The 20,265-nt window shown below is 57.7% G+C and overlaps 8 protein-coding genes across 8 annotated transcripts; 5 read left to right on the top strand and 3 right to left on the bottom strand.

The window, feature by feature from the left end:
- Positions 1-61: 61 nt before the first annotated feature.
- PG985_007867 (fungal specific transcription factor) lies at positions 62-2,426 on the top strand (the record flags this gene model as incomplete). Its single annotated transcript, XM_066827635.1, has 6 exons — positions 62-424; positions 474-666; positions 725-810; positions 868-1,472; positions 1,521-1,691; positions 1,742-2,426. The coding sequence occupies 6 exons, from the start codon at positions 62-64 to the stop codon at positions 2,424-2,426; spliced, it is 2,103 nt and encodes a 700-aa protein (XP_066685310.1).
- Positions 2,427-2,469: 43 nt separating this feature from the next.
- Positions 2,470-3,980, bottom strand: PG985_007866 (FAD dependent oxidoreductase; the record flags this gene model as incomplete). Its single annotated transcript, XM_066827634.1, has 3 exons — positions 2,470-3,330; positions 3,396-3,685; positions 3,743-3,980. Coding segments are annotated over 3 exons (1,389 nt in total), but the record flags the coding sequence as incomplete, so codon positions are not given.
- A 1,692-nt stretch (positions 3,981-5,672) lies between these two features.
- On the bottom strand, positions 5,673-6,816 carry PG985_007865 (uncharacterized protein; the record flags this gene model as incomplete). Its single annotated transcript, XM_066827633.1, has 2 exons — positions 5,673-6,156; positions 6,215-6,816. 2 exons carry the CDS (start codon positions 6,814-6,816, stop codon positions 5,673-5,675), a joined length of 1,086 nt encoding a protein of 361 aa, XP_066685308.1.
- A 1,858-nt stretch (positions 6,817-8,674) lies between these two features.
- Positions 8,675-10,041, top strand: PG985_007864 (uncharacterized protein; the record flags this gene model as incomplete). The annotated part of the gene is made up of 4 exons (XM_066827632.1): positions 8,675-8,773; positions 8,830-8,834; positions 8,895-9,456; positions 9,529-10,041. 4 exons carry the CDS (start codon positions 8,675-8,677, stop codon positions 10,039-10,041), a joined length of 1,179 nt encoding a protein of 392 aa, XP_066685307.1.
- A 331-nt stretch (positions 10,042-10,372) lies between these two features.
- On the bottom strand, positions 10,373-11,609 carry PG985_007863 (uncharacterized protein; the record flags this gene model as incomplete). Its single annotated transcript, XM_066827631.1, has 2 exons — positions 10,373-11,371; positions 11,442-11,609. The coding sequence occupies 2 exons, from the start codon at positions 11,607-11,609 to the stop codon at positions 10,373-10,375; spliced, it is 1,167 nt and encodes a 388-aa protein (XP_066685306.1).
- Positions 11,610-12,330: 721 nt separating this feature from the next.
- Positions 12,331-14,298, top strand: PG985_007862 (uncharacterized protein; the record flags this gene model as incomplete). The annotated part of the gene is made up of 3 exons (XM_066827630.1): positions 12,331-12,463; positions 12,615-13,088; positions 13,283-14,298. The coding sequence occupies 3 exons, from the start codon at positions 12,331-12,333 to the stop codon at positions 14,296-14,298; spliced, it is 1,623 nt and encodes a 540-aa protein (XP_066685305.1).
- Positions 14,299-15,018: 720 nt separating this feature from the next.
- Positions 15,019-16,281, top strand: PG985_007861 (uncharacterized protein; the record flags this gene model as incomplete). Its single annotated transcript, XM_066827629.1, has 5 exons — positions 15,019-15,237; positions 15,308-15,449; positions 15,508-15,786; positions 15,852-15,959; positions 16,049-16,281. 5 exons carry the CDS (start codon positions 15,019-15,021, stop codon positions 16,279-16,281), a joined length of 981 nt encoding a protein of 326 aa, XP_066685304.1.
- A 1,037-nt stretch (positions 16,282-17,318) lies between these two features.
- On the top strand, positions 17,319-19,584 carry PG985_007860 (Meiotically up-regulated protein; the record flags this gene model as incomplete). Its single annotated transcript, XM_066827628.1, has 2 exons — positions 17,319-17,543; positions 17,701-19,584. 2 exons carry the CDS (start codon positions 17,319-17,321, stop codon positions 19,582-19,584), a joined length of 2,109 nt encoding a protein of 702 aa, XP_066685303.1.
- Positions 19,585-20,265: the final 681 nt, after the last annotated feature.

Below are 20,265 nucleotides of genomic sequence, written 5' to 3'. Positions count from 1 at the left end.
CAGTGTGGGGAGATAAGGACGCATGCTGGCTGGTTCCACCCTGTCGTGCTGATCTATCCACATGACATGGTCCTTCTCCACTCGAGATCCGGGGAGCGGAGATAACGCCAGGAGTCACTTGACGACACGGGCGATCCTGACGAGTGAGCCGCACATCCAGCAAACCACCACCGGAAATGACGATGGTCGATCGCACGACAGCGAGAATCACCAAGAAACGCGGCAGCGTGGGTCCACTGGAACGGCAGCGGGCCGTCCGCGCCCGCGCCGAATGCCGCCGGTTGAAGGAGAAGTGCGAAGACGGGATGCCGTGCCGGAGATGCAGGGACCTGCGCCGGCATTGCGAGTACAGCACTACGGCCGCCCCCGACCGGGCCAGCGCTGCACAGGCCGACTGGCTGCGGACGCTGGTGGAGCGCTCCCGGTACATGGAAGCCATTCTCCAGCATCACCTGCCGTCACTGTCGCTGCAGACGGAGAGCCTCAAACGCGCATCCGAGAATCTACCGTCGGGATTGGCGAGTCCCGAAGAGCCGGGACAGCAGCCTCCGGGGCAGACTCCTCGACAGACCCCTGTCGCTGCTGAGAATGACGATGCTGCTCCTGCGGCGGAAAGCCCCTTGGATGAAGTGTGCACGATTGATGTCATCAACGATGACGTCGCCCGTAAGTTTCTGCCATTAAGATCGATATTATCTTTACGTAATGACCAACAGTCCACTAGACTACTCTGGAGAGCTCTCGCATTGGAACTTCAGCATGCGCATCAAGCGAAACATCGATACCCTGATGGCCACGTCCCAGGTGCCTGTACGTGTAAACACCCTCCAGCTGAACCAGAACTCGTGATGGCTGACCCTTTTGCAGCAACTCGACGGACAACAGCGGGTCCCCGAGTTCATAAGGGTACCCGAACCGCTATCTGACACGACACTGATGACCGACCTGCTCAAAGTACTGCCGCCACGTCCAGTTGCCAGTTTCCTGGTCCACGTCTTCTTCACCCACGCCACGAGCTTCTACTTCTTCCTGGACCAAAGATGGGTCATGTCCACGCTCGACAGCTTATATCAGAGCCCATCACGGTATGACTCCAAGAATGTCGTCCCGGCTTGTGCGGTCACCATGGTCTTGGCCGTGGGGGCGCAGTATGTCCACCTTGAGTCGCCCGACCGCGACCAGGCCAACACCAACTGGGAGCTCGAGATTGGCTCGACCTTCTACCGCCATGTTGCCCGCCTATTAGCCGAGATGATTCACTCTGGTTCCATCATATCAGTTCAAGTCTGCCTCCTTCTTGGCTTGTATTGCCTGCCGTTGGATGCATCCGGTCTGGGCTACATATACTTAAACCTCGCCATGAAACTGGCGATTCAAAACGGGATGCATCGCAGACCCGTGTCGGCGGTGCCAGACGCGCTGAAAGAGGAGACTCGATGCCGGCTGTGGTGGACCGTCTACTGTCTCGAGAGGTGAGATCTCACGACATGTCATAGTTGGAACAGGACTGACAATTCCAGGAAAATTGGCATGTTCCATGGGCGCCCGTCTGCCATTTCGAGATCCAACTTTGACGCCAGCCTGCCTACCGATAGCGCCGAGTTCTCGTCCCTCAGCGGGTCTGCACACATATCGACCTTCCTAGACGCGATACAACTGACAAAGTACGCCGAGACTCTCCAGCGTGACTTGTAAGTATTACTGAAATCTAAATACTTGGGCGAAGTCTGACAGACACAAGGTTGCGGCTCCGTGGTTCGCAGAGATCCGATGCAGGTAGAGTCATCGGCAACCTCAAACAAACGAAAGCAGAGTGCGGGCGCTGGTGGTCTTCCCGTAGGCCGACGGAGACATACAGGGTGGCTTTGCATGCGCGTCTCGAGCATTGCCTTCTCGAGATGTTTGTCGGCAGGCCCTTCATTCTGACAGAAAAGACGAGCGGCGCATCCTACATCAGCGAGAGGCAGCCGATCGTGGCCGAGGAGCGGCGTGCTCTGCCTTGGTCTTCACTGGTTCAAGACTGTCTCTCGGCGGCCACCGAGGCCATTGAAATCTGCCACACGATGCGGACTGGCCCCATGGGGCTGACGAGATCGTCCTACGTCGAGTACAGCTCGTGCCGGGCGGCGATGCTGGTACTCCTGGCCTACAGCATTCGTGACAGAACGAAAGTTCACGGAGCAATACTGCAGCGCGGGCTCGACGCCATCCGTGACATGGCGTATGCGGGAGACTCGGCGAGATCCGAAGTCCAGCTTATCGAAACGCTCGAGGCCGCCTTGCAACACATGAACGCATTCACGTCGCCGGCGCAGTACACTCCAAGAACGCCTCAGACGGTCCCCGAAGAAGGCTACGAGGGGTTTAATGGACAGCCTGGGCTTCATGTCGGACCTGCCGCACAGTTAGGGGAATGGATCAAGTAGGTTGGTACATGTATATTGATACGTAAAAGCTGGCCTTATTCTTTCACAACCTGCTCCGCAGCTGGGAGTCTTTCGTGACCGACTTCCACAACGTGAGTGACGAGTGTTCCTGAGTGCTGTTCCATCGTGCAGCATCGGTCTGGTAGGGAATCGGCACCGCATGCTCCTTTTCTACCTTGCCGTTGAGGAGCTGTAAGGCCATGTGTTTGGCCGAGTGGAAGATTTGCGGCATGCCGTGGCCCGTGAAGCCGGCGCAGATGTAACTGCCGGGCCTCTCGGGAACTTCGCCCACGTAAGGAAACCCATCCCACGAGTAGCCCATGATGCCGGTCCACACCTGCTCCGTCCGTACGTCCCTGTTCTCCCAGCCAATGAAGTGCCGTTGCATATACCCGTCGAAGTAGTGGCGCGCCGGCTCGATCAGCGTGCTGTCGTCGCTTACGTTGAACCAAGAGTCGAGGTTCTCAAAGTAGTCCCGCCGGCCGCCGCCCACCACGATGCCTCCGTCCGGGCGCGGCACGAGGTAGTCGTACTCGAAATCGTTGAACCGCATCATGTAGCTGTCCGAGATGGGAGGCGGAGGGGGTCCTGCTTTTGAGTCCTGGAGACGGGCGCAGATCCCGCGTACCGGTACGATCCTGTCCCGCAGCTCCGGCAGGAGTCCCGAGCTGTAGCCGTTGGTGGCGTGGACGACGGTCGAGGCCGTCATGGAACCCCTGGATGATGTCGTGACTTTCCAGCCCTGCCCGTCATCACGGGGCTTCACCGACGTCACGGGCGTCATGGTCTGGAGGTTGACGCCCTGCGAGACACAGGTCTCCAGCATCTGACAAATCAGACGGTAAGGCCAAAGTCTTGCCGCTTTATACTTGTGACACGACTTGGCACCACGAACCCCTGAGACCTTGTTCTTTGTTAGCGACATCGAGTTTTCACAGAGTTGATCTTGTTGAGATTCAGTCTTCTTACTCGCTCAGCTTCAGGGCCGGTGCTGCGTTCAATGGTCTGTGCCGTCGAGATGCCCGCCGCGACGGCCTTGCTCAGAGCCAGGCCCGTGTTGCGGCTGCCGGCCTCGTCAAAGCAGACGTCGCTGACCCACGTCTCCTCAAAGTCGCAGTCGATGCCGCGGGACTGGATCAGGTCCTGGACTTCTTGCACTTGGCGGGCCTCGAAGGACGCCACGTGCTCGGCCACTTCTGGGCCGTGCGTCTCGAGCACTCGCGCCGCGCGCAGGTACGGGTCGGGCTTGAGGTGGCCCCCTATTTCGGCAAGTCAGCGAGAACTTCTTGGGCGATGCAAAAAAAGGGAAAACACACCGTTGCGCCCGGTCGCTCCGGAACAGGCCTCGCGGGCTTCCAGAATCACAATGGAAGGGGCTTTGCGTCCTTGCCGCTCGCTCTCGGTCAACAGGTGCTGTGCTATCGAGGTGCCGCTGTAGCCCGCGCCGATGATGACGATATCGGCATGTTCGGGCAGATCTTTGGTGCTGCGGTGGGTGTCGATGGGGAGGGCGGTCGATCTCCAGTAGGAGGCGGTGGCCTTGGCGGAGGGAACGGCTTTGGAGATGATGCCATGGTGTCGTGTTTTTGATAGCCTACTTGTGCCTGCTCCGATTGGACTCAGGATTCAGCTTTCAATTGTTTTGTTTTTGCCGCTGTTAGGGCCACTCATCGTGGGCTGTAGCGGTATCGACCCGGTCCGGCTGGATCCGTCCATCCACCTTGATGGGCAAATATCAGGTGTGGGTCTTCCTTTTTCGACCGGGCCGGTTCGAAAACCAATCACGGAGCCTGCCGCGTATACCGCGAGACAATTTACACGACAGCCACTCATTGTTATTTGAACGTCAGCGATATTTTGAAGGTACATATACGGCTTGGAACTGGAAGATGGAACTGGGAGTGCAAGTAACGGTCGTAATAGTGTTCCACTCGATATGCCTTGAGCGACCCAAAAATGACTCGGCGTTTGGAACGACGCAGCAATCATTTGGGGACTGATAGGGAATATCTCGGCCCCATACATGAGGCCAAAAGACGCTCCTCGTGATCTGCACTGTCGTTGTGGTGGCGAAGTATCCAAGGTTTGGCGAATCGCGTCATGCTGAAATCTGGTTTGGATATCCAGCTTCTGGAAGACGCGGTTTTGGGTATCGACGATTTGATTTACATGACGTGATTCTTCAAGAGAGGTATCTCGAGCCATTGAACTACAGTTGGAGCGGCCCGTCTCTGAGGTGGCAAGAAGCAAGCCTCCAGCTGCTGTGTAACCGTTGCATCGTGTTGCGGGGTATTATTGCTGCATTTTCGGCAGTCTTAACAACATGATCACTTTTCGTTTCTTACACATTGAACCTTACTACTGAAATAGCCACTCTATAGACCATTTGGAATCATCGTCATTGAGGAAGACAGAGGAAACCGCATTTGCTGCGTGTCACAAACCATCGCATCCGTCAACATCAGCATGCCCGTTACTCGCTAGAAGGTCCCAGCGGCAAAGAGTTCTGGAGTACCTTGTCCGCGAAGGAGCATACTTTGGAAGAGTATCAGATGGTGGCAACAGCCCTGAAAGAAGAGGTAGGTTCGATGTTCACCCGCATGGCTCGTTTCCGATGGCTTGCAGACTGATTATGGAGTGGTAGTTCCGACGGCCAGAGGCAGCCCATCAAATTCACTTTTCCCACCGCGAGCCCGTCCAACTCCCCCACAATATACCAAGTACCAAAGTCGACTTCAAGTGCTTTCGAGATTGTTTGGTATTCCTGCTGCGTGGGGTGATTTTCCTCGAAGGGTCCGAGACGCTCGTGGAGCCTGGTTACGCCTATGCCATCAAGGACGAAGAGATGCTGGGGCTTGGCGGGAATACCACCATTTTCGTCACGGAAGAAGGAGCCATGAGGGGAATATGCGCACAGAAGACGAGGGAGGTGCAAGAGGCGATTCGCAGGAGCCAGGAGGCATACGGCAAGAGGCAGAGGAGGCCATGGAACAGAGTGAGGAACAAGTTTCGCCGGGAGAAACCGCTGGAGATGTGTGTTGATCTTTGGAATATCTAACCAGAATGACGTTGTTCCATTTGATCATTAGTCTGTGATTACTTGAGGGGTTCACGAAGACGGGTTTTGTCAGTACGCTTCGGTCATGGGAATTCTTGATCTTGAAATACCTAGGCAGGTGCCCATTGTAAGTGAGGTAGAATTAAAATTTAATATATATTTATTTAATGCATCTTTCTATATCCACTTTAAACTCCGTCAATTAACGGACTAAGTCCCTGCGCCGAGCCGAGCTTGTCCTCGAACCAGGTGCGCAGACGCTCCAGCCGGGGGCGGTCGGACATCCACTCGCGGAAGTAGGTGATGTTGGTGCCGGGCATGTCGAAGATGGCCGGGTAGCCGGCGGGAGGGGCGACGTCGCGGCGAACGGGCCAGGAGCCGCGGGTGGACTGCCACTCGGGGGTGAGCATGTAGTTGTGCAGCAGCTTGGCGCCCTCGGGGTGGGGCGCGTCCTTGGGGATGGCGGCGAGCTGGAACCAGGTCACGAAGGAGCCCTGCGTCGGGTGCGAGACGTTGATGTTCTTGGTGGAGAACAGGCCGTCCGAGGTGAAGGAGGCGGCCCAGGTGCTCTGGGGGTCGGCCATGACGGTGTCGGGGGTGCGGGTGCCGCGGACCCAGCGGGGGTTCTGGGCCAGCAGGCGGTCGAACCAGGACTTGCCGTACTGTTGCATGCTGGCCGTGGTGTTAGTATTGGGACTTATGTAGCTCTACCGGTGACGCAACAACTTACATGAGATCGAATGCGTACAGCACGGCGTCGTCGTCGTTGGGGTAGGTCAAGACGAGCTTGTCCTTGAACTCGGGCCGCAGCCAGTCCTCCCACTCGACCGGGGCCTCGATGCCGGGCAGCTTGTCCGTGTTCCACTTGCCGGCCCAGCCGACGGTCAGGATGCCGTAGAAGGCGGCGCGGACGTCGCGCATGGGCGGGTAGAGCTGGTCGAAGCCGACGGGGGCGTAGTGCAGCAGGGCGCCCTCGGCGTCGAGGCGGGGGAAGTCGTGCACCGTCTGAAAGGCGATGCTGTCGACGTAGACGTGGCCCGACGCCAGCTGCTCGTCGAACCGCGTGCTGTGGTACTTGGACAGGTCCGTCGTCAGGTTGAGCGTCATGCCCGGGAAGCGGCCCTCGAACTCCTTCTTGAGGGCGTCCTCGTCGGTGCGCTCGTCGCCGCCCAGCCACATGGTGACGACGCCGCCTTCGGCCAAGGCCGCCTTGTAGATGGCGCCGAGCGGACGGGTCTCGACGAGGGCGGCGCCGTTGAAGCCGAGGACCTGGTCGTAGGCCAAGGCCTGGCCGGCTAACAGGGCCGAGGCGGTAAGGAGAGAACGGAGCATAGTGGACAGATGGCTTGGCTGAAGATGGACAAGGAACGAGAGTCGCGTGGGCAAAAGGCCTGCTGCAACAGCGACAGAATAAGTTCTGGGCGCCGCATTTATACATATATGCCTGCTAGGGTGCACTCCAGCCTGCCAAGGGCCTCGCATCAGCGGTCGATCCCCATGCCTGACTCCATGCCTGACTCTATGCCTGTCTCCTGCTCAGAATCCAGACCGGGGGAGCTCATCGTGATGGCGAGAGCCGGGCAGCGAAGTAAAGCAGCGGCATTTCAGCCGCTGGATCTGAGACCCGGCTGGTGCACCGTGCCCACTGCGACCCTGACACCCCTGTTGGTTTCCCGGCAGGATGGGAACTTTAAGGTTCGGGTGACTGACAGAACTCTGTTCTTCTTTCAAGCTCGATGTAACAGGAAATAGCTGCGTGTAAGTGCAGACACATACTCCGAGGTCGGTCAGAAGCCACGGCCCACTCGACTTGGCAGGGGTTGGAAATACGACACCCACTACCACGCAGGCGACTGAGTCAGGCACGAGGCTAGCCACATGTACCTGGCAAGCTGACTGACCAAAAGGAGACAATGAGGTCAATTGCTGCAGGGGGGCCTCGCGAACCTCGTGACCTGCTCGTATGTTTACCCCTTGGGATTGGCCAATCAGAGACCCTTCCACTTGATCGTGCCACCAACAACATCTGGGGTTACATGGAGCCGTTTAAGCATATATCCTCCAACGTCTTTGCACGGGGCAGTTCGGGGCCAAGCGTAAGCGCTCGTACGACTTAACATCCAGCCCGGAATTCTCCCTCCTCTAGTCTGGCATGGCGGGGGCTCAGTTGGTCGCCAGCCTGTTAAGAAGCGGTGATGTCCAGGCTGAGTGCCGACAGGGTGAGCTATTTTGTGACCGGGTGACATGCCTTTCTAGCTTAAGGACCCGGACTTCAACTTCTAGCGTGATTCTTACCAGCAATGACGGAAGTTGATGAGCTTGCCCTGGCTACAACTAGGAGAATAGATTACGCAATTGGATCTGGGACGTTCCGGGCTGGCAGGGAAACCTGGACAAATAAGACCCTTCTCGAAAAGCCCAACTTGGATGGGAGAACCAATCTAAGACGGCCACTGCGACAAGAGACCCATCGCCATCGGCTGGGCTACCCTCACGAATACGTGTAAAGGTGAAGCAGTATAATATGAAAGGTGGCAATCCCAACTCGAAAACCTTGTTCCCTGTGAGATTGCATGTATTAAAATTGTTTGGATCGATATCGGGGCCGGCTTTTGATGCAGTGATATGATCAGGATGGCAGCATCTCGGATCATCAGAACCGTAGGTATCTGCAGTGTTCGGCTTCAAAACAATAATAGCACTGGCAAGTGGCGAATCGGCTCTTAAGGAATGATAAATCCATTTTCAAAAGATTGAAAGGATGTGATACGGATATGCATATTCTATATACCATTGTCTTGAGTCATTGATGCAATTGCATGCGGTTGTCCTGAGTTGTTGGTGCACTGCATGCTCGTCCAATTTCAATTGATTGCACTGGAGGATTGGGTTCCTGGTTCGGGTACCTGATCAATTGCCGACAGCTGCCTAGAACCGCCTAACAGCCCCGCCAACCATGCCAGGCAGCACACCCCACTCACTGGCTTTCAAGCCCGCGCGTGGCAGGCGCGTCTCCCTTCAGCTTTTAATTGATGGCTAGCGCGTTCTGCCTGTTCCTTTCGTGACATCACGCACGCAGCAAAAAGCCCGATCACATCTTCCGCCACCAACTGCCGTCGCACATTTGGAATCAATTCCCCAGATCAACATCCAGCTGCCACCCGTCCTCGACCCGATCCTTCCAGCCAAGATGGGTATCAAGCAGCTGTTCTCCATCATCAAAGATGAGGCGCCCGACGCCATCAAGGAAGGCGACATCAAGAACCAGTTTGGTCGCAAGGTGGCCATTGTAAGCAGCCCTCCAATCACCCTCCAATTGCGGCATTAGCTAACACAATACTGCAGGATGCGTTCGTTGCCCTCGTTTGCCTTTTCCTCCCTCTACCTCCTCGCTAACCTCCGATATCCAGATCGATGAGCATCTACAGCTTCCTCATCGCCGTCCGATCCGAAGGCCAGCAGCTGATGAACGAAGAAGGCCAGACCACCTCGCACCTGATGGGCATGTTCTACCGCACCCTGCGCATGGTCGACAACGGCATCAAGCCCCTCTACGTCTTCGACGGCAAGCCCCCCAAGCTCAAGTCGGGCGAGCTCGCCAAGCGGTTCCAGCGCAAGGCCGAGGCCAACGAGGGCATGGAGGAGGCCAAGGAGACGGGTACCGCCGAAGATGTCGAGAAGTTCTCGCGCCGCACCGTCCGCGTCACCCGCGAGCACAACGAGGAGTGCCAGCGCCTGCTGAAGCTCATGGGCATCCCCTACATCATCGCGCCCACCGAGGCCGAGGCCCAGTGCGCCGTGCTCGCCCGCGCCGGCAAGGTGTACGCCGCTGCCAGTGAGGACATGGATACCCTCTGCTTCGACAGCCCCATCCTCCTCCGACACATGACCTACAGCGAGCAGCGGAAGGAGCCCGTCCAGGAGATCCACTTGGAGAGAGTGCTCGAGGGCCTCGGTATGGAGCGCAAGCAGGTCAGTTCACCGTCCATCAATGTCGCGCCCGTTTTGTGTGTGCGGCAACCACTAACAGACCTCCCTCTTTAGTTCGTTGATCTTTGCATTCTTCTCGGCTGCGACTACCTCGATCCCGTTCCCAAGGTCGGCCCCTCAACCGCCCTCAAGCTCATCCGCGAGCACGAGACACTCGAGAAGATTGTCGAGTGGATGAAGGAGTCGGGCAAGTACACGATCCCCGAGGACTGGCCGTTTGCCGACGCCCGCGAGCTCTTCTTCCACCCCGACGTGCGCCCGGCCGACGACCCGCTCTGCGACTTCAAGTGGGAGAAGCCCGACACCGAGGGCCTGGTCAACTTCCTCGTGACGGAAAAGGGCTTCTCCGAGGACCGCGTGCGCGGCGGCGCGGCCCGGCTGGAGAAGAGCTCCAAGAGCTCGCAGCAGGCCCGGCTCGAGGGCTTCTTCAAGCCCATCCCCAAGACGGACGCCGAGAAGACGGCGCACAAGCGCAAGCTCGAGGAGCAGAACGAGGCCAAGAAGAAGAAGCTCAAGGAGGACAAGAAGGAGAAGGCCAAGCAGAAGGCCAAGCCTCGGGGGGCTTAAGTAAGACGACACTAGACGAGGACAAGTTCATGATTGCTTTACATCGGGCGTTTCTGGCTTTGCGCATATACACTATGGAACAGGCGTCAAGGGTTTTATGTGGACGCGAGGAAGTGATGATACCAGCCAAACGGGCAGTTGCCGCGGAAGATACAGATAGCTAGCTGACACAATGGAATGTACATTCACATGCATTTATCAGCCGGAATTAGGCAATTGGCCAAGGCTATAACTTTCACGAGCTCCTGACTTTGGGTGGAACCATCAATTGCTCGAGTGTCATCGTCTCATCTCAATCATTCAAGTCGTCATCATAGGTAACCAGCAGGGCTTATCTATCTACCCCAACGAATCCGTCCGGCGTTTGCCTTTCAACATCCTCAGCGCCGGCGCCATATGATGTTTCTGGCCGAGATTGAGGTCTTGTGGTAACACTGATTCCTTGTACGGGATTCTTCGTGTCGAATTCGCTTGGGGTCCTCCTGAGAGAACGCTCACTCTCACCACCGTCACGGTTCTGATCACTACAAGGCCGGCTCTCCGGATGAAACCCCGGCATGCTGGTGCCGCCAAATGTTCGCACCGCAAACAGACCTCCCAGCCCGGCTTGCTTCTGGACAGATGATCCACTGGTCACGGGCGACACGACAACACTATGTTTATGACGCAGCAATACCTGCTTCAGCAGCGGCAGGCAGACGGGGATGGCGATGCACACGAGGGTGATGGCAAGCTCGGCGATGGACCAGGCACATGTCGGGACGGCGTCGAGGGTGTAATTAGCGCTTTGTAGGCCCCCGAGCCCGATGGTGCGCTTGACTCCGCAGGCAGCGGCGGCGATACCGAGGCTCATGGCCACGGCAATAATCAATCGCTCCTGGAAGGGTCGGTTGAGCTGCCAGACGAAAAACCAGGGGAATATGGCGAAGAACAAATCGGCAGCGACGCAGCCGGCGCCCAGGGCGATGGCGAAGGGCGTGATGGGCAGCGGGCACTTTCCGGCTGGAATCGTCTTGTCCCACAGGAAGGCCGGCGGGGTGCACTGGAAGGCAAAGGCGAAGGCGCAGACGGCCGTGTCGACGAAGAGGAGGCTGATGGCGGCCCAGATGGCCCAACGATGCCAGGTCTTGGTGACGAGGCGCAGGAGCAAAAGCCCGAGGGAGACTTTGGCCGTGCCCATGGTGGAGACGCCGAAGATTTGGGCAATGATGAGGTACAGCAGGCATTTCGTCAGGCGGTCGTGGCTGTCGTCCCAGATGGCGGCTTGGGGCTGGCCGAGGCCGTACAGGGTCGAGACGTGGACCATGATGGTGCAGGCTAGCAACAAAACCTGCGACGGCAACTTTTTAGTACCTATCTCAGGATACGGGATGGCGGTTCAGATGCTGATCAGGACTTACGAAGGAGGCGTTGTAGATGGTGTCGTCCCATCCGTACGACTTGACGACGGCTAGCCGCGTATAGAGCCGTAGAAAGAAGCAGAATGCGGCCGCGCCGGTGGTAGCCCACGAGATGGCGAGCAGCCAGGGCCCCTCGCCGCCGATGGTGCCGATAGGGGTCACTTCCATCGTGGCTGACTACTAACAACACCAAGAATGAGTATGAAAGTGACGGCAAGGAGCAATGCTCTCAGTCAGGCTTTCGATAACTAACAACCATCGCCCAAGATAGAGGTTCGTCCATGCCATGCCACCCTAGGGATACGGGGGATAATGGGTTTTGTACAAGCTGGCGGGCATCTGTCACATCTCAGTTCTGTCTCGAGTCTAAAGACGGCATCCAGAGCTCAGCTGCATTAGATGCCACGCATACTCCCATTGGCCGTTCAGATCAAGCCGCCCCGAATAGCCACAGAGATTCGGCGATGTATGACACTCCTAGGCCAGTGAGCAGTTGGGGTTGAGGGCAGGGGGACTTTGGATCTTGGCGAAAACACGGGTACCTATCCGATCTATGATCAGCGTGCCAGGGGTAGATGCGGGCGGGGGTGCGAGATGCAAGCGACACGTAGTTTTTCGCGGAAAAAGAAAGGAACACACAAAGACCAAGGACCAAGGACCATCAGCTGAGTCGGCTTCGTGCTGACGCTGGACATGGGAAACGAAACGAAACAAGACATTTATGCATGGACGGATCTCGCCAATTCTCGTCTGCAGAGTTTCCCGGGCCACGCTGCTTTGCGTCCCAGTTTCAGCAGCTGCACAGCACCACTGCGTTGCATGTCGGCCAAAACGACAAGTCAATGCCGGTTCCGCAAGCCCAAAAGCCCACCTCCGATATCACCTACATATGTCGTCCCACGTCGCCAGCAGCAATACGCTCCTCTGGGCTCTGGTGCTATTCATAGCCACCTACGTCTGCTGGAGTGTCGTATCACAACATAGGTCTCCACTCCGCCGATTCCCCGGACCGTTCCTAGCCAGTACGTTGTCATGCATCCAAATCACATTGCTTTCTTCTCCTTTAATCCCTGTTTTTCTACGAAATTTCCTTCTCGTGTCAGTCTGCACGCCAATTTGTTTGATGACGGATCCTGGAGAACTGAACTGACCCGAAGATCGGGTACGCCCCAGAATGGACCAACCTATGGCGCTTCTACCACACGCTGCGCGGCGACATGCATCTCGTCAATCTGCGGGCTCACCGGAAGTACGGGCCCGTGGTGCGAACGGGCCCCAACAACCTGGACTTGGATCTGTCGGGACTCGTCAGAACCGTCTATTCGTCGGATGGGCGGTGGTCTAAGACAGACTTTTACCCTCCCGCGTCCAATCTCATGGACGGTTGCATCGTCTACAACCTGTTCAGTCTGCGAGACCCCGCCGAGCATGCGCGCCAGAAACGCCCCGTCGCGAAGCACTACTCACTCGCCGGCGTCCTCATGCTCGAGCCTCGTGTCGACGAGACCATTCGGCTGCTCTGTCGGAGACTGGAGGAGCGATGCATGACGTCTGCTTGGAGTGGCGAGAATGGGAGCCATGCCATGGAAGAAGAGACGGGTGAGCGGTTCAGTCTGGGCTTCGACTTGGGCCAATGGATCAAAATGTGTGAGTAAGCCCAGGACTCTCCTGTAATTGGCCCCTGTTGTTTTGGAACCCCTGTCTTTCCGCGCTGCTTTTTCATCCCGACCCGTCCCGTTTGCTCTACACGACTTGGACCTGAAACCAACACCATGTGGTTGCCCGCTTGTAATCCATGAGAAAAAGAAGCTGACCGACCGCCTTGCTGTAATCCAACATAGATGCCTGGGATGTGATTGGTCAGGTCACCTTTAGCAAGCACTTCGGCTACCTGAAGGCCGGCTGCGACTTTGACGGGCACTTGTGGCTGTCGGACAAGGGGGCTGATTACCTTGCCAGCGTGAGCCAGATGCCCTGGCTGGACCGCCTGGTCGACAAGAACCCCCTGTTCCCCGTGGCGGGGGCGACAGCCTTGCTGGGGCCGACCCTGCGGCATGTGGAGGAGCGGTATGCTGCCACTGCTCCCCCTGACCGACCGAAGAAGGCCCAGGACCAAGACTTCTTAGACAAGTTTCTTGAGGCACACCACGAGCACCCGGACGTCGTCGACCGGGGCCGGGTCGTCAGCTACTTGGCCATCAACATGCTGGCGGGCGCCGACACCACTGCCATCGCCATTAAGGCGGTGCTGTACTACGCATTGCGGACACCTGGGATTTGGCAGAAGCTTGTTGCTTCGGTGCGCGACGCTTTTCCAACTGACTTGGACTTGGACGACCTCACCCACGCCGAGGATCGTGAGGGAACGGCGCCTTCCTACACAGAAGTACGCTCAAAGGTGCCATACCTCGAGGCCGTGGTGCGCGAGGCGCTGCGGATGCATCCTCCCGTGGCCATGGTGCTGCCGCGCTACGTCCCCGCCGGCGGTCTCGAGCTGCCTGACGGGCTGGGTTGGGTGCCGCCGGGAACGAGCGTGGGCATGAACCCGTACGTCTTGGGTCGGAATCGGGGGGTCTGGGGTTCTGATGCGGACGAGTTCCGGCCGGAGCGGTTGTTGCGCCGTAGCAGCTTGAATGAGAAGACCCTGGTGAACAGTGCGGACCTGACGTTTGGAGCCGGGTCGCGGGTGTGCCTGGGAAAGCACTTGGGCCTGCTGCAGGTGTACAAGGTGGTGGCAACCTTGGTGTGGCGGTACGATCTGGAGCTGGTCGAGCCGAACAAGGAGTGGTGGGTGCGCTGCGCTTTCTTCCTGAGGCAGGAGGGGCTGAATGTGAGAGTGCGGCGTCGGCGGCGGTAAGGCAAACACTTCCATTGACGGCTGTCCTCTGGGCTGAGAGCTGCCCTTGCCTCGATACTGTAGAACATAGACAGAGTGGTGAATACATACTTGTTGCGGTGTATTACACGGATCGGATTGCCAAGTGACCTAGATGTTAGTTTAGGAATATTGGATTGAGTGTCTTAGTTGATTATTCTGAACGATTCGACTACGGAAACGCCCAGTTGGGCCTCTCACAGAACGTGCTCCCTGCATGTGGCGTTGTGCTGGCAGGGGTCGGAGGCAGCGACCCCTCATTGGAACCTGGGGTTCAAAATGCCATTGCTCAGTGAGTTTGGGACAGCTTCGTGGCAGATCAAGCATCTTGTCGGAGCACTCTACTTCTAGAGAATGCGGGCCGTCTCGCCATGGAGTGTAACGACGACTCAATGGGCTCGGGTAGGGAAGCAGACCCAGTTGCGGATGATCTCGGCTGCCCAGGAACAGAAGATGGTCTGAGCCTCTTCGATCCCCAGCAACTTGTGCCACCAAACATGGTTCTGAGATCACAGCCGATAGACTCCAACTTGGATATCGTAGGAGATTATCCTGCACCTGGGGGTGACAGCTCGCGTGGTGCTTCGATCTTCCCTCGCGCATTTACTCAGACCCAGACGGGGAACCAGCCAGAAGGAACACTGAAGATGCACCGTTCGTTATGCAAGTCTACCAAAGACCGAAACAGGGCATGGTGCAATGATGGATCCCCAAGGCACCGGCAACGGATCGGCTCCCGAGAAAAGCAGCGTCCCCAGCGTCAAGCCGGTGCTTCCGAGTCCTGAAGACTTCCCCCTATTTGACGAGTTTACGAGGACCAGTTCAGGCGCTTCCGTCGTAGAGCCAGACTCGGTGGCGTGGGAGAATGGAAGAACCTACCACGGTTACAAGGAGGGGAAGTATCACCTACCCAATGATGCGGTATGCTTAGGCTTTAGTGCCACGACCGGCCCAACCTATCCTTATGCCACCTAGCTGACACGCGATGAAGAAAGAGCAGGATAGACTCGATGTTCAGCATGCCGGGATGACCCTTCTACTCAATGGGAACCTGGCTGTGGCGCCTTTCGAGAAGGAACCGGAGAATGCGCTCGATGTGGCAACCGGGACGGGGATATGGGCTCTTGAATACGGTAAGGCAAGGCTTCTTGCATACTGTCAACTGCATCTTTGCTGAGCCGCAAACCAAAGCACGAGAGCATCCCAACTGCCAGGTGATTGGGACGGACCTGAGCGCGATCCAGCCCGACCCTGATGTCCCGAATTGCACGTTCATCAAGGAGGACTCGGAAGACCTGTGGGTGTTTGGGGGGATCCGGTTTGATTACATTCACCTCCGCTTCGTCGTGACTTGCTTCAATGACCACCACGGAGTGCTGAGTCAGGCCTTCGACCACCTGAAACCTGGAGGCTGGATCGAGTACCAGGATACGGCGCCAGTACTGATGTCCCCTCATCCGGGCTGGCAAGGTGAGCGACTCTGGTTCCCCTGTCAGCCGAATTTCCGGCTGGCAGCCTGCTGATGCGGCTTGCAGACTCGGCGTTCAAAGAATGGAGCGACTTGTTCATCGACGGCGCCAGACTGATGGGAAGGGACCTGCACGTCCCAAATCACTACAAGGACTGGCTAACAGAAGCTAGATGTGAGTTAACTAAGGACGACGTTTGGTCTGGAAGCAAGCAAGCCGGTGATGCGAGACAAAAGTGCTAATGTGAATGAGGACTGCTGCAGTCGTCGATGTGACCGAAACCAAGTTCATGATTCCCTACGGGCCGTGGCACCGGGACGAGAAGTTCAAGAATGCGGGGTCCTTCTTCCTCGACAGCGCCATGAATGGGCTGCGAGGAACGGGGTGGAAGTTCCTCGGCGCGACAGGCTTGTCTGGCGACGAGATCGAGAGGCTGGTGGACAAGGCCAAGAGCGAGGTGTTAGACCCCAAGTTTCGCTGGCGCGCTCCTGGGTGAGTATGATACCCGACAATTGGCCTTTTGATGTTTTCATTGTAGGTTCACCTAGCTGACAGTGTCTATCATTACTATGAGCAGTTGGGTTGTGTGTGGCCGGAAGCCAGCCGAGGGTCAAGTTCAATGATGGATGCATAGATCAGCAAGATGATTGCCCCAGAAGTTTATAGCAAAGGAAATTCAATCAGCAGAAGTCACACTGGCAGACATATTGACGCCTGCACCTACAGCATTGTAGACACTCTCGACGATATTGTGGTGTTTTGCCCATCAGCTGATGTTTTTGGGGTGACGTGTGATTCCCCCACGGAACCTATCGGATGCAGCTGATTAACGACGGTCAATAGCGTGGGTTTTAGTGGACTTTGGCTCTGCGCGGTGGGGGATGCGTCGTGAAATCGCACCCCGGCCCCTGTTAAAAACATTGCAGGCAACTGAAGGGTGCAAGTACAGGCACAATGTGCGGGCCCATCACCTAGCAACAGCAGCCAACCACAGCCACCCGACCACCCCAATCTTTTGGATGGCCCTCCCCAGCAGTGGTCATTTGGGGGAAATCGATATTTCCCGGGTGCAGGATGGGCCATGTGCAGCCAATGACCAATTCCAATTGCGATGCAACGGCCTGCCTGCCATCTTCACTTTCCGACTCGACACGATTTGCCGGCAAGATCCCTTCCTCCTCTCTACGTACGTTGACTGGCTGCTCGACTTCTGCCGACCCGACAAAACGTGATTTTTCGCATCTGGTGGGATTTTGATCTTGATCAGAGAGTAGCAGCACAGCAAGCACGAGCAGCACAAGCAGCAGCCGTGGTAGCCGCAAGTGTTTTGTTTCGCTTTCCTCCCGCCGAGCCGACCCTCTCTCCACGATCGATCGCCAATCAACGAGCCGAACTAAAAATTTCTCACCCTTCCCATCCATCCCCCAATTCCGTGCATCTCGACCTCTGTGAACCTCCTTCGCATAAACCACCCCCCTTCCTCGCGAAATCACCGCAATCAAATCGCCCCTCCGCCCAGTTCATGCAGCAATCATGTCGGGCAGCACCATGAGAGGCACTCCCAGTCGCGGCGGGAACAGAGGCCCCAATCCCTTCAATGGCAACAGCCCTGCCAATGGCGGCGGCGGCGGCGGTCCCAACTCCAACATCCCGCGCCCCGTCCTCGAGACGCAGCACGCCGCGCCGCCTGTCCCCAACGATGCGGCCTCGACCGTCAGCATGAGCGCCAGCCGACAAAAGCAGTCCAAGCGAGACGAGGTAGGCCCTTTCTTGTCTTCTTTGTTTTGTTTCCAGCGACCTGTCTCCAGTGACCTGCCCATTGTCAATTGACCCATTGATTCGTCCTCGATACCTCCATATTACACGCAACTTTGCCCTCAAAGTCAGAACCATGGAAACTGACTACTACCGCCAGGCCATCCGCCGCAAGCTAGAGAATGACCTCAACAAGAAGAAGCACACGACGAGCGGCCGCAACGCCCGCATGTCGCGCAAGGCCCCGCCCGGCACCGTCCTCGCCCTCAAGCCGAGCCCGGCGCTGCAGATCAAGCCCAGCACTACCGTCTCCGAGGCGGCCCAGCTCATGGCGGCCAAGCGCGAGGACTGCGTGCTCGTGACCGACGACGACGACCGCATCGCCGGCATCTTCACGGCCAAGGACCTGGCCTTCCGCGTCGTCGGCGCCGGTCACATCGCCACCAAGGTCACCATTGCCGAGATCATGACCAAGAACCCGCTGTGCGCCCGCACCGACACCAGCGCCACCGACGCCCTCGACCTCATGGTCCGCAAGGGCTTCCGCCACCTGCCCGTCATGGACGAGAACCAGGACATCTCGGGCATCCTGGACATCACCAAGTGCTTCTACGACGCCATGGAGAAGCTGGAGCGCGCCTACTCGTCGTCGACCAAGCTCTACGCGGCGCTCGAGGGCGTGCAGTCGGAGCTGGGCACGAGCCAGCCGCAGCAGATCATCCAGTACGTCGAGGCGCTGCGGTCCAAGATGTCGGGGCCGACGCTCGAGTCGGTGCTCAACGGGATGCCGCCGACGACGGTCAGCGTGCGCACGTCGGTCAAGGAGGCGGCCCAGCTCATGAAGGAGAACCACACGACGGCGGTGCTGGTGCAGGACCAGGGTTCCATTACGGGTATCTTCACGAGCAAGGACGTGGTCCTGCGCGTCATCGCGCCCGGCCTCGACCCGGCCACCTGCAGCGTCGTGCGCGTCATGACGCCGCACCCGGACTTTGCGCCCATGGACATGAGCATCCAGGCCGCCCTGCGCAAGATGCACGACGGCCACTACCTCAACCTGCCCGTCATGAACGACCAGGGCGAGATTGTCGGCATGGTCGACGTGCTTAAGCTGACGTACGCCACCCTCGAGCAGGTCAACACGATGCAGACGGGCGACAGCGAGGGCCCCGCCTGGAACAAGTTCTGGCTGTCCATGGACAACGAAACCGAGTCCATGGTCTCGGGCGACGGCTCCCACTCGCACATGCACACGGGCATGGGGGCCGGCTCCCACTCCATGGTCTCGCACAACATGCAGCGCGAGCGCGACCGCATCAACGACTCGCTGGCCCCCGGCGACTCGGCCTCGCACGTCGGCGTCGACTCCCCCGAGCACTCCGTCATCACCGGCAACCCCGAGCCCGCCCCCGCCGAGCTGCCCTTCGCCTTCAAGTTCAAGGCCCCCAGCGGCCGCGTCCACCGCCTGCAGGTCATTGCCAGCCAGGGCATCTCGACTTTTGTCGCCAACATCAACTCCAAGCTGGGCGCCGAGGTCGACGCCCTGGGCGGCGCCCCCGACGTCGACGACGGCCGCGTGGGTGCCAGCGGCTATGCGCTCTCGTACCTCGACGACGAGGGCGACACCGTCTCCATCACCACGGACCAGGACCTGCTCGAGGCCATCCTGCTGGCCCGCCAGCACCACCGCGAAAAGGTCGACCTGTTCGTCCACGACCCCAGCCAGCCGCCCGTCACGGTGGCGGCGCCCCAGCCCATCCCGGAGCTGCCCACGCCCCCGGCCAGCTCGGCCATCAGCGGCGGCGAGACGGCGCGCAGCCGCCGACGCCACCGCTACAGCGAGGACGATGACGACGAGAGCGAGGAGGAGGCCACGATCCGGAGACGCAAGAGCCGGCACGGCGGCAGCCACCACGCGCCGCAGGAGAAGGAGGTGATTCCCGGCGTGCCTAACGAGCTGCTGCTGCCGGGCGCCATTGTTTCGCTGGCGGTGGTCATCATTGGCGTCTTTGCCATCTCCCGCATCGGCAGCAACAACCGATAAGAGTTTTGTTAGGAGGAGGAAAGAAGAAAAGATACCACTTTAGAACAGAAGAAGACAGCAGCCGCGGGTGTTTTATTTACTTGATTTGCATGATCATTGGTCTGGAGTTTTTTTGGCGGGTTGCGACTTCTTTCTCTCTGTTTCTCTCCGTTTCCACACACACTCTCTCTCTTCTCTCCCCCCCCTTTGCGTTTGGCCTTGTTGTTTTGCCGTGATAGAAAAGGTCGAGGTCAGTATGTCTTCGTGAAGAGGCGGCGGCTGTAATGCGTTTCAAATAGTAGATATCCCTGTTACTTAAAAAGAGAGAGGGCACGTATAGAATTGATATTCTTCACATCCGAGATGCGGTACTGATGGGTGCACTTGAGCTATGCATTGCGCCCTGCAATTCTTCAACGACGGCGCCCCCTGTACGTCAATACATATTACCTCCAGCTATGGTCACATTTCCGTAAACTTGAAATTGGACGGCCCATGGATTTGGGACCCCACCCCCAAAAAGTATGCTCGCTCCTAGGACTTTGACAGTAATGCAGTTGGTCATACGAGGATTGACCATCATTATGATTCATTATTCTTATACCTCATACTGGAAAAATCGATGTGTTGGTGACTCGGAGTGCCCAGGCCATTAGAGACATCTTTATTATCAATTTATGCCTGCGTAAATTGACAGGTCTA

This window comes from Apiospora marii (assembly GCF_038362585.1).
Source record: "Apiospora marii strain CBS 49790 chromosome Unknown utg000004l_segment0_segment1, whole genome shotgun sequence".
Taxonomy (NCBI): Eukaryota; Fungi; Ascomycota; class Sordariomycetes; order Amphisphaeriales; family Apiosporaceae; genus Apiospora; species Apiospora marii.
The sequence above is the reverse complement of the archived record's forward strand: the minus strand, read 5'-3'. Positions and strand labels throughout refer to the sequence as shown.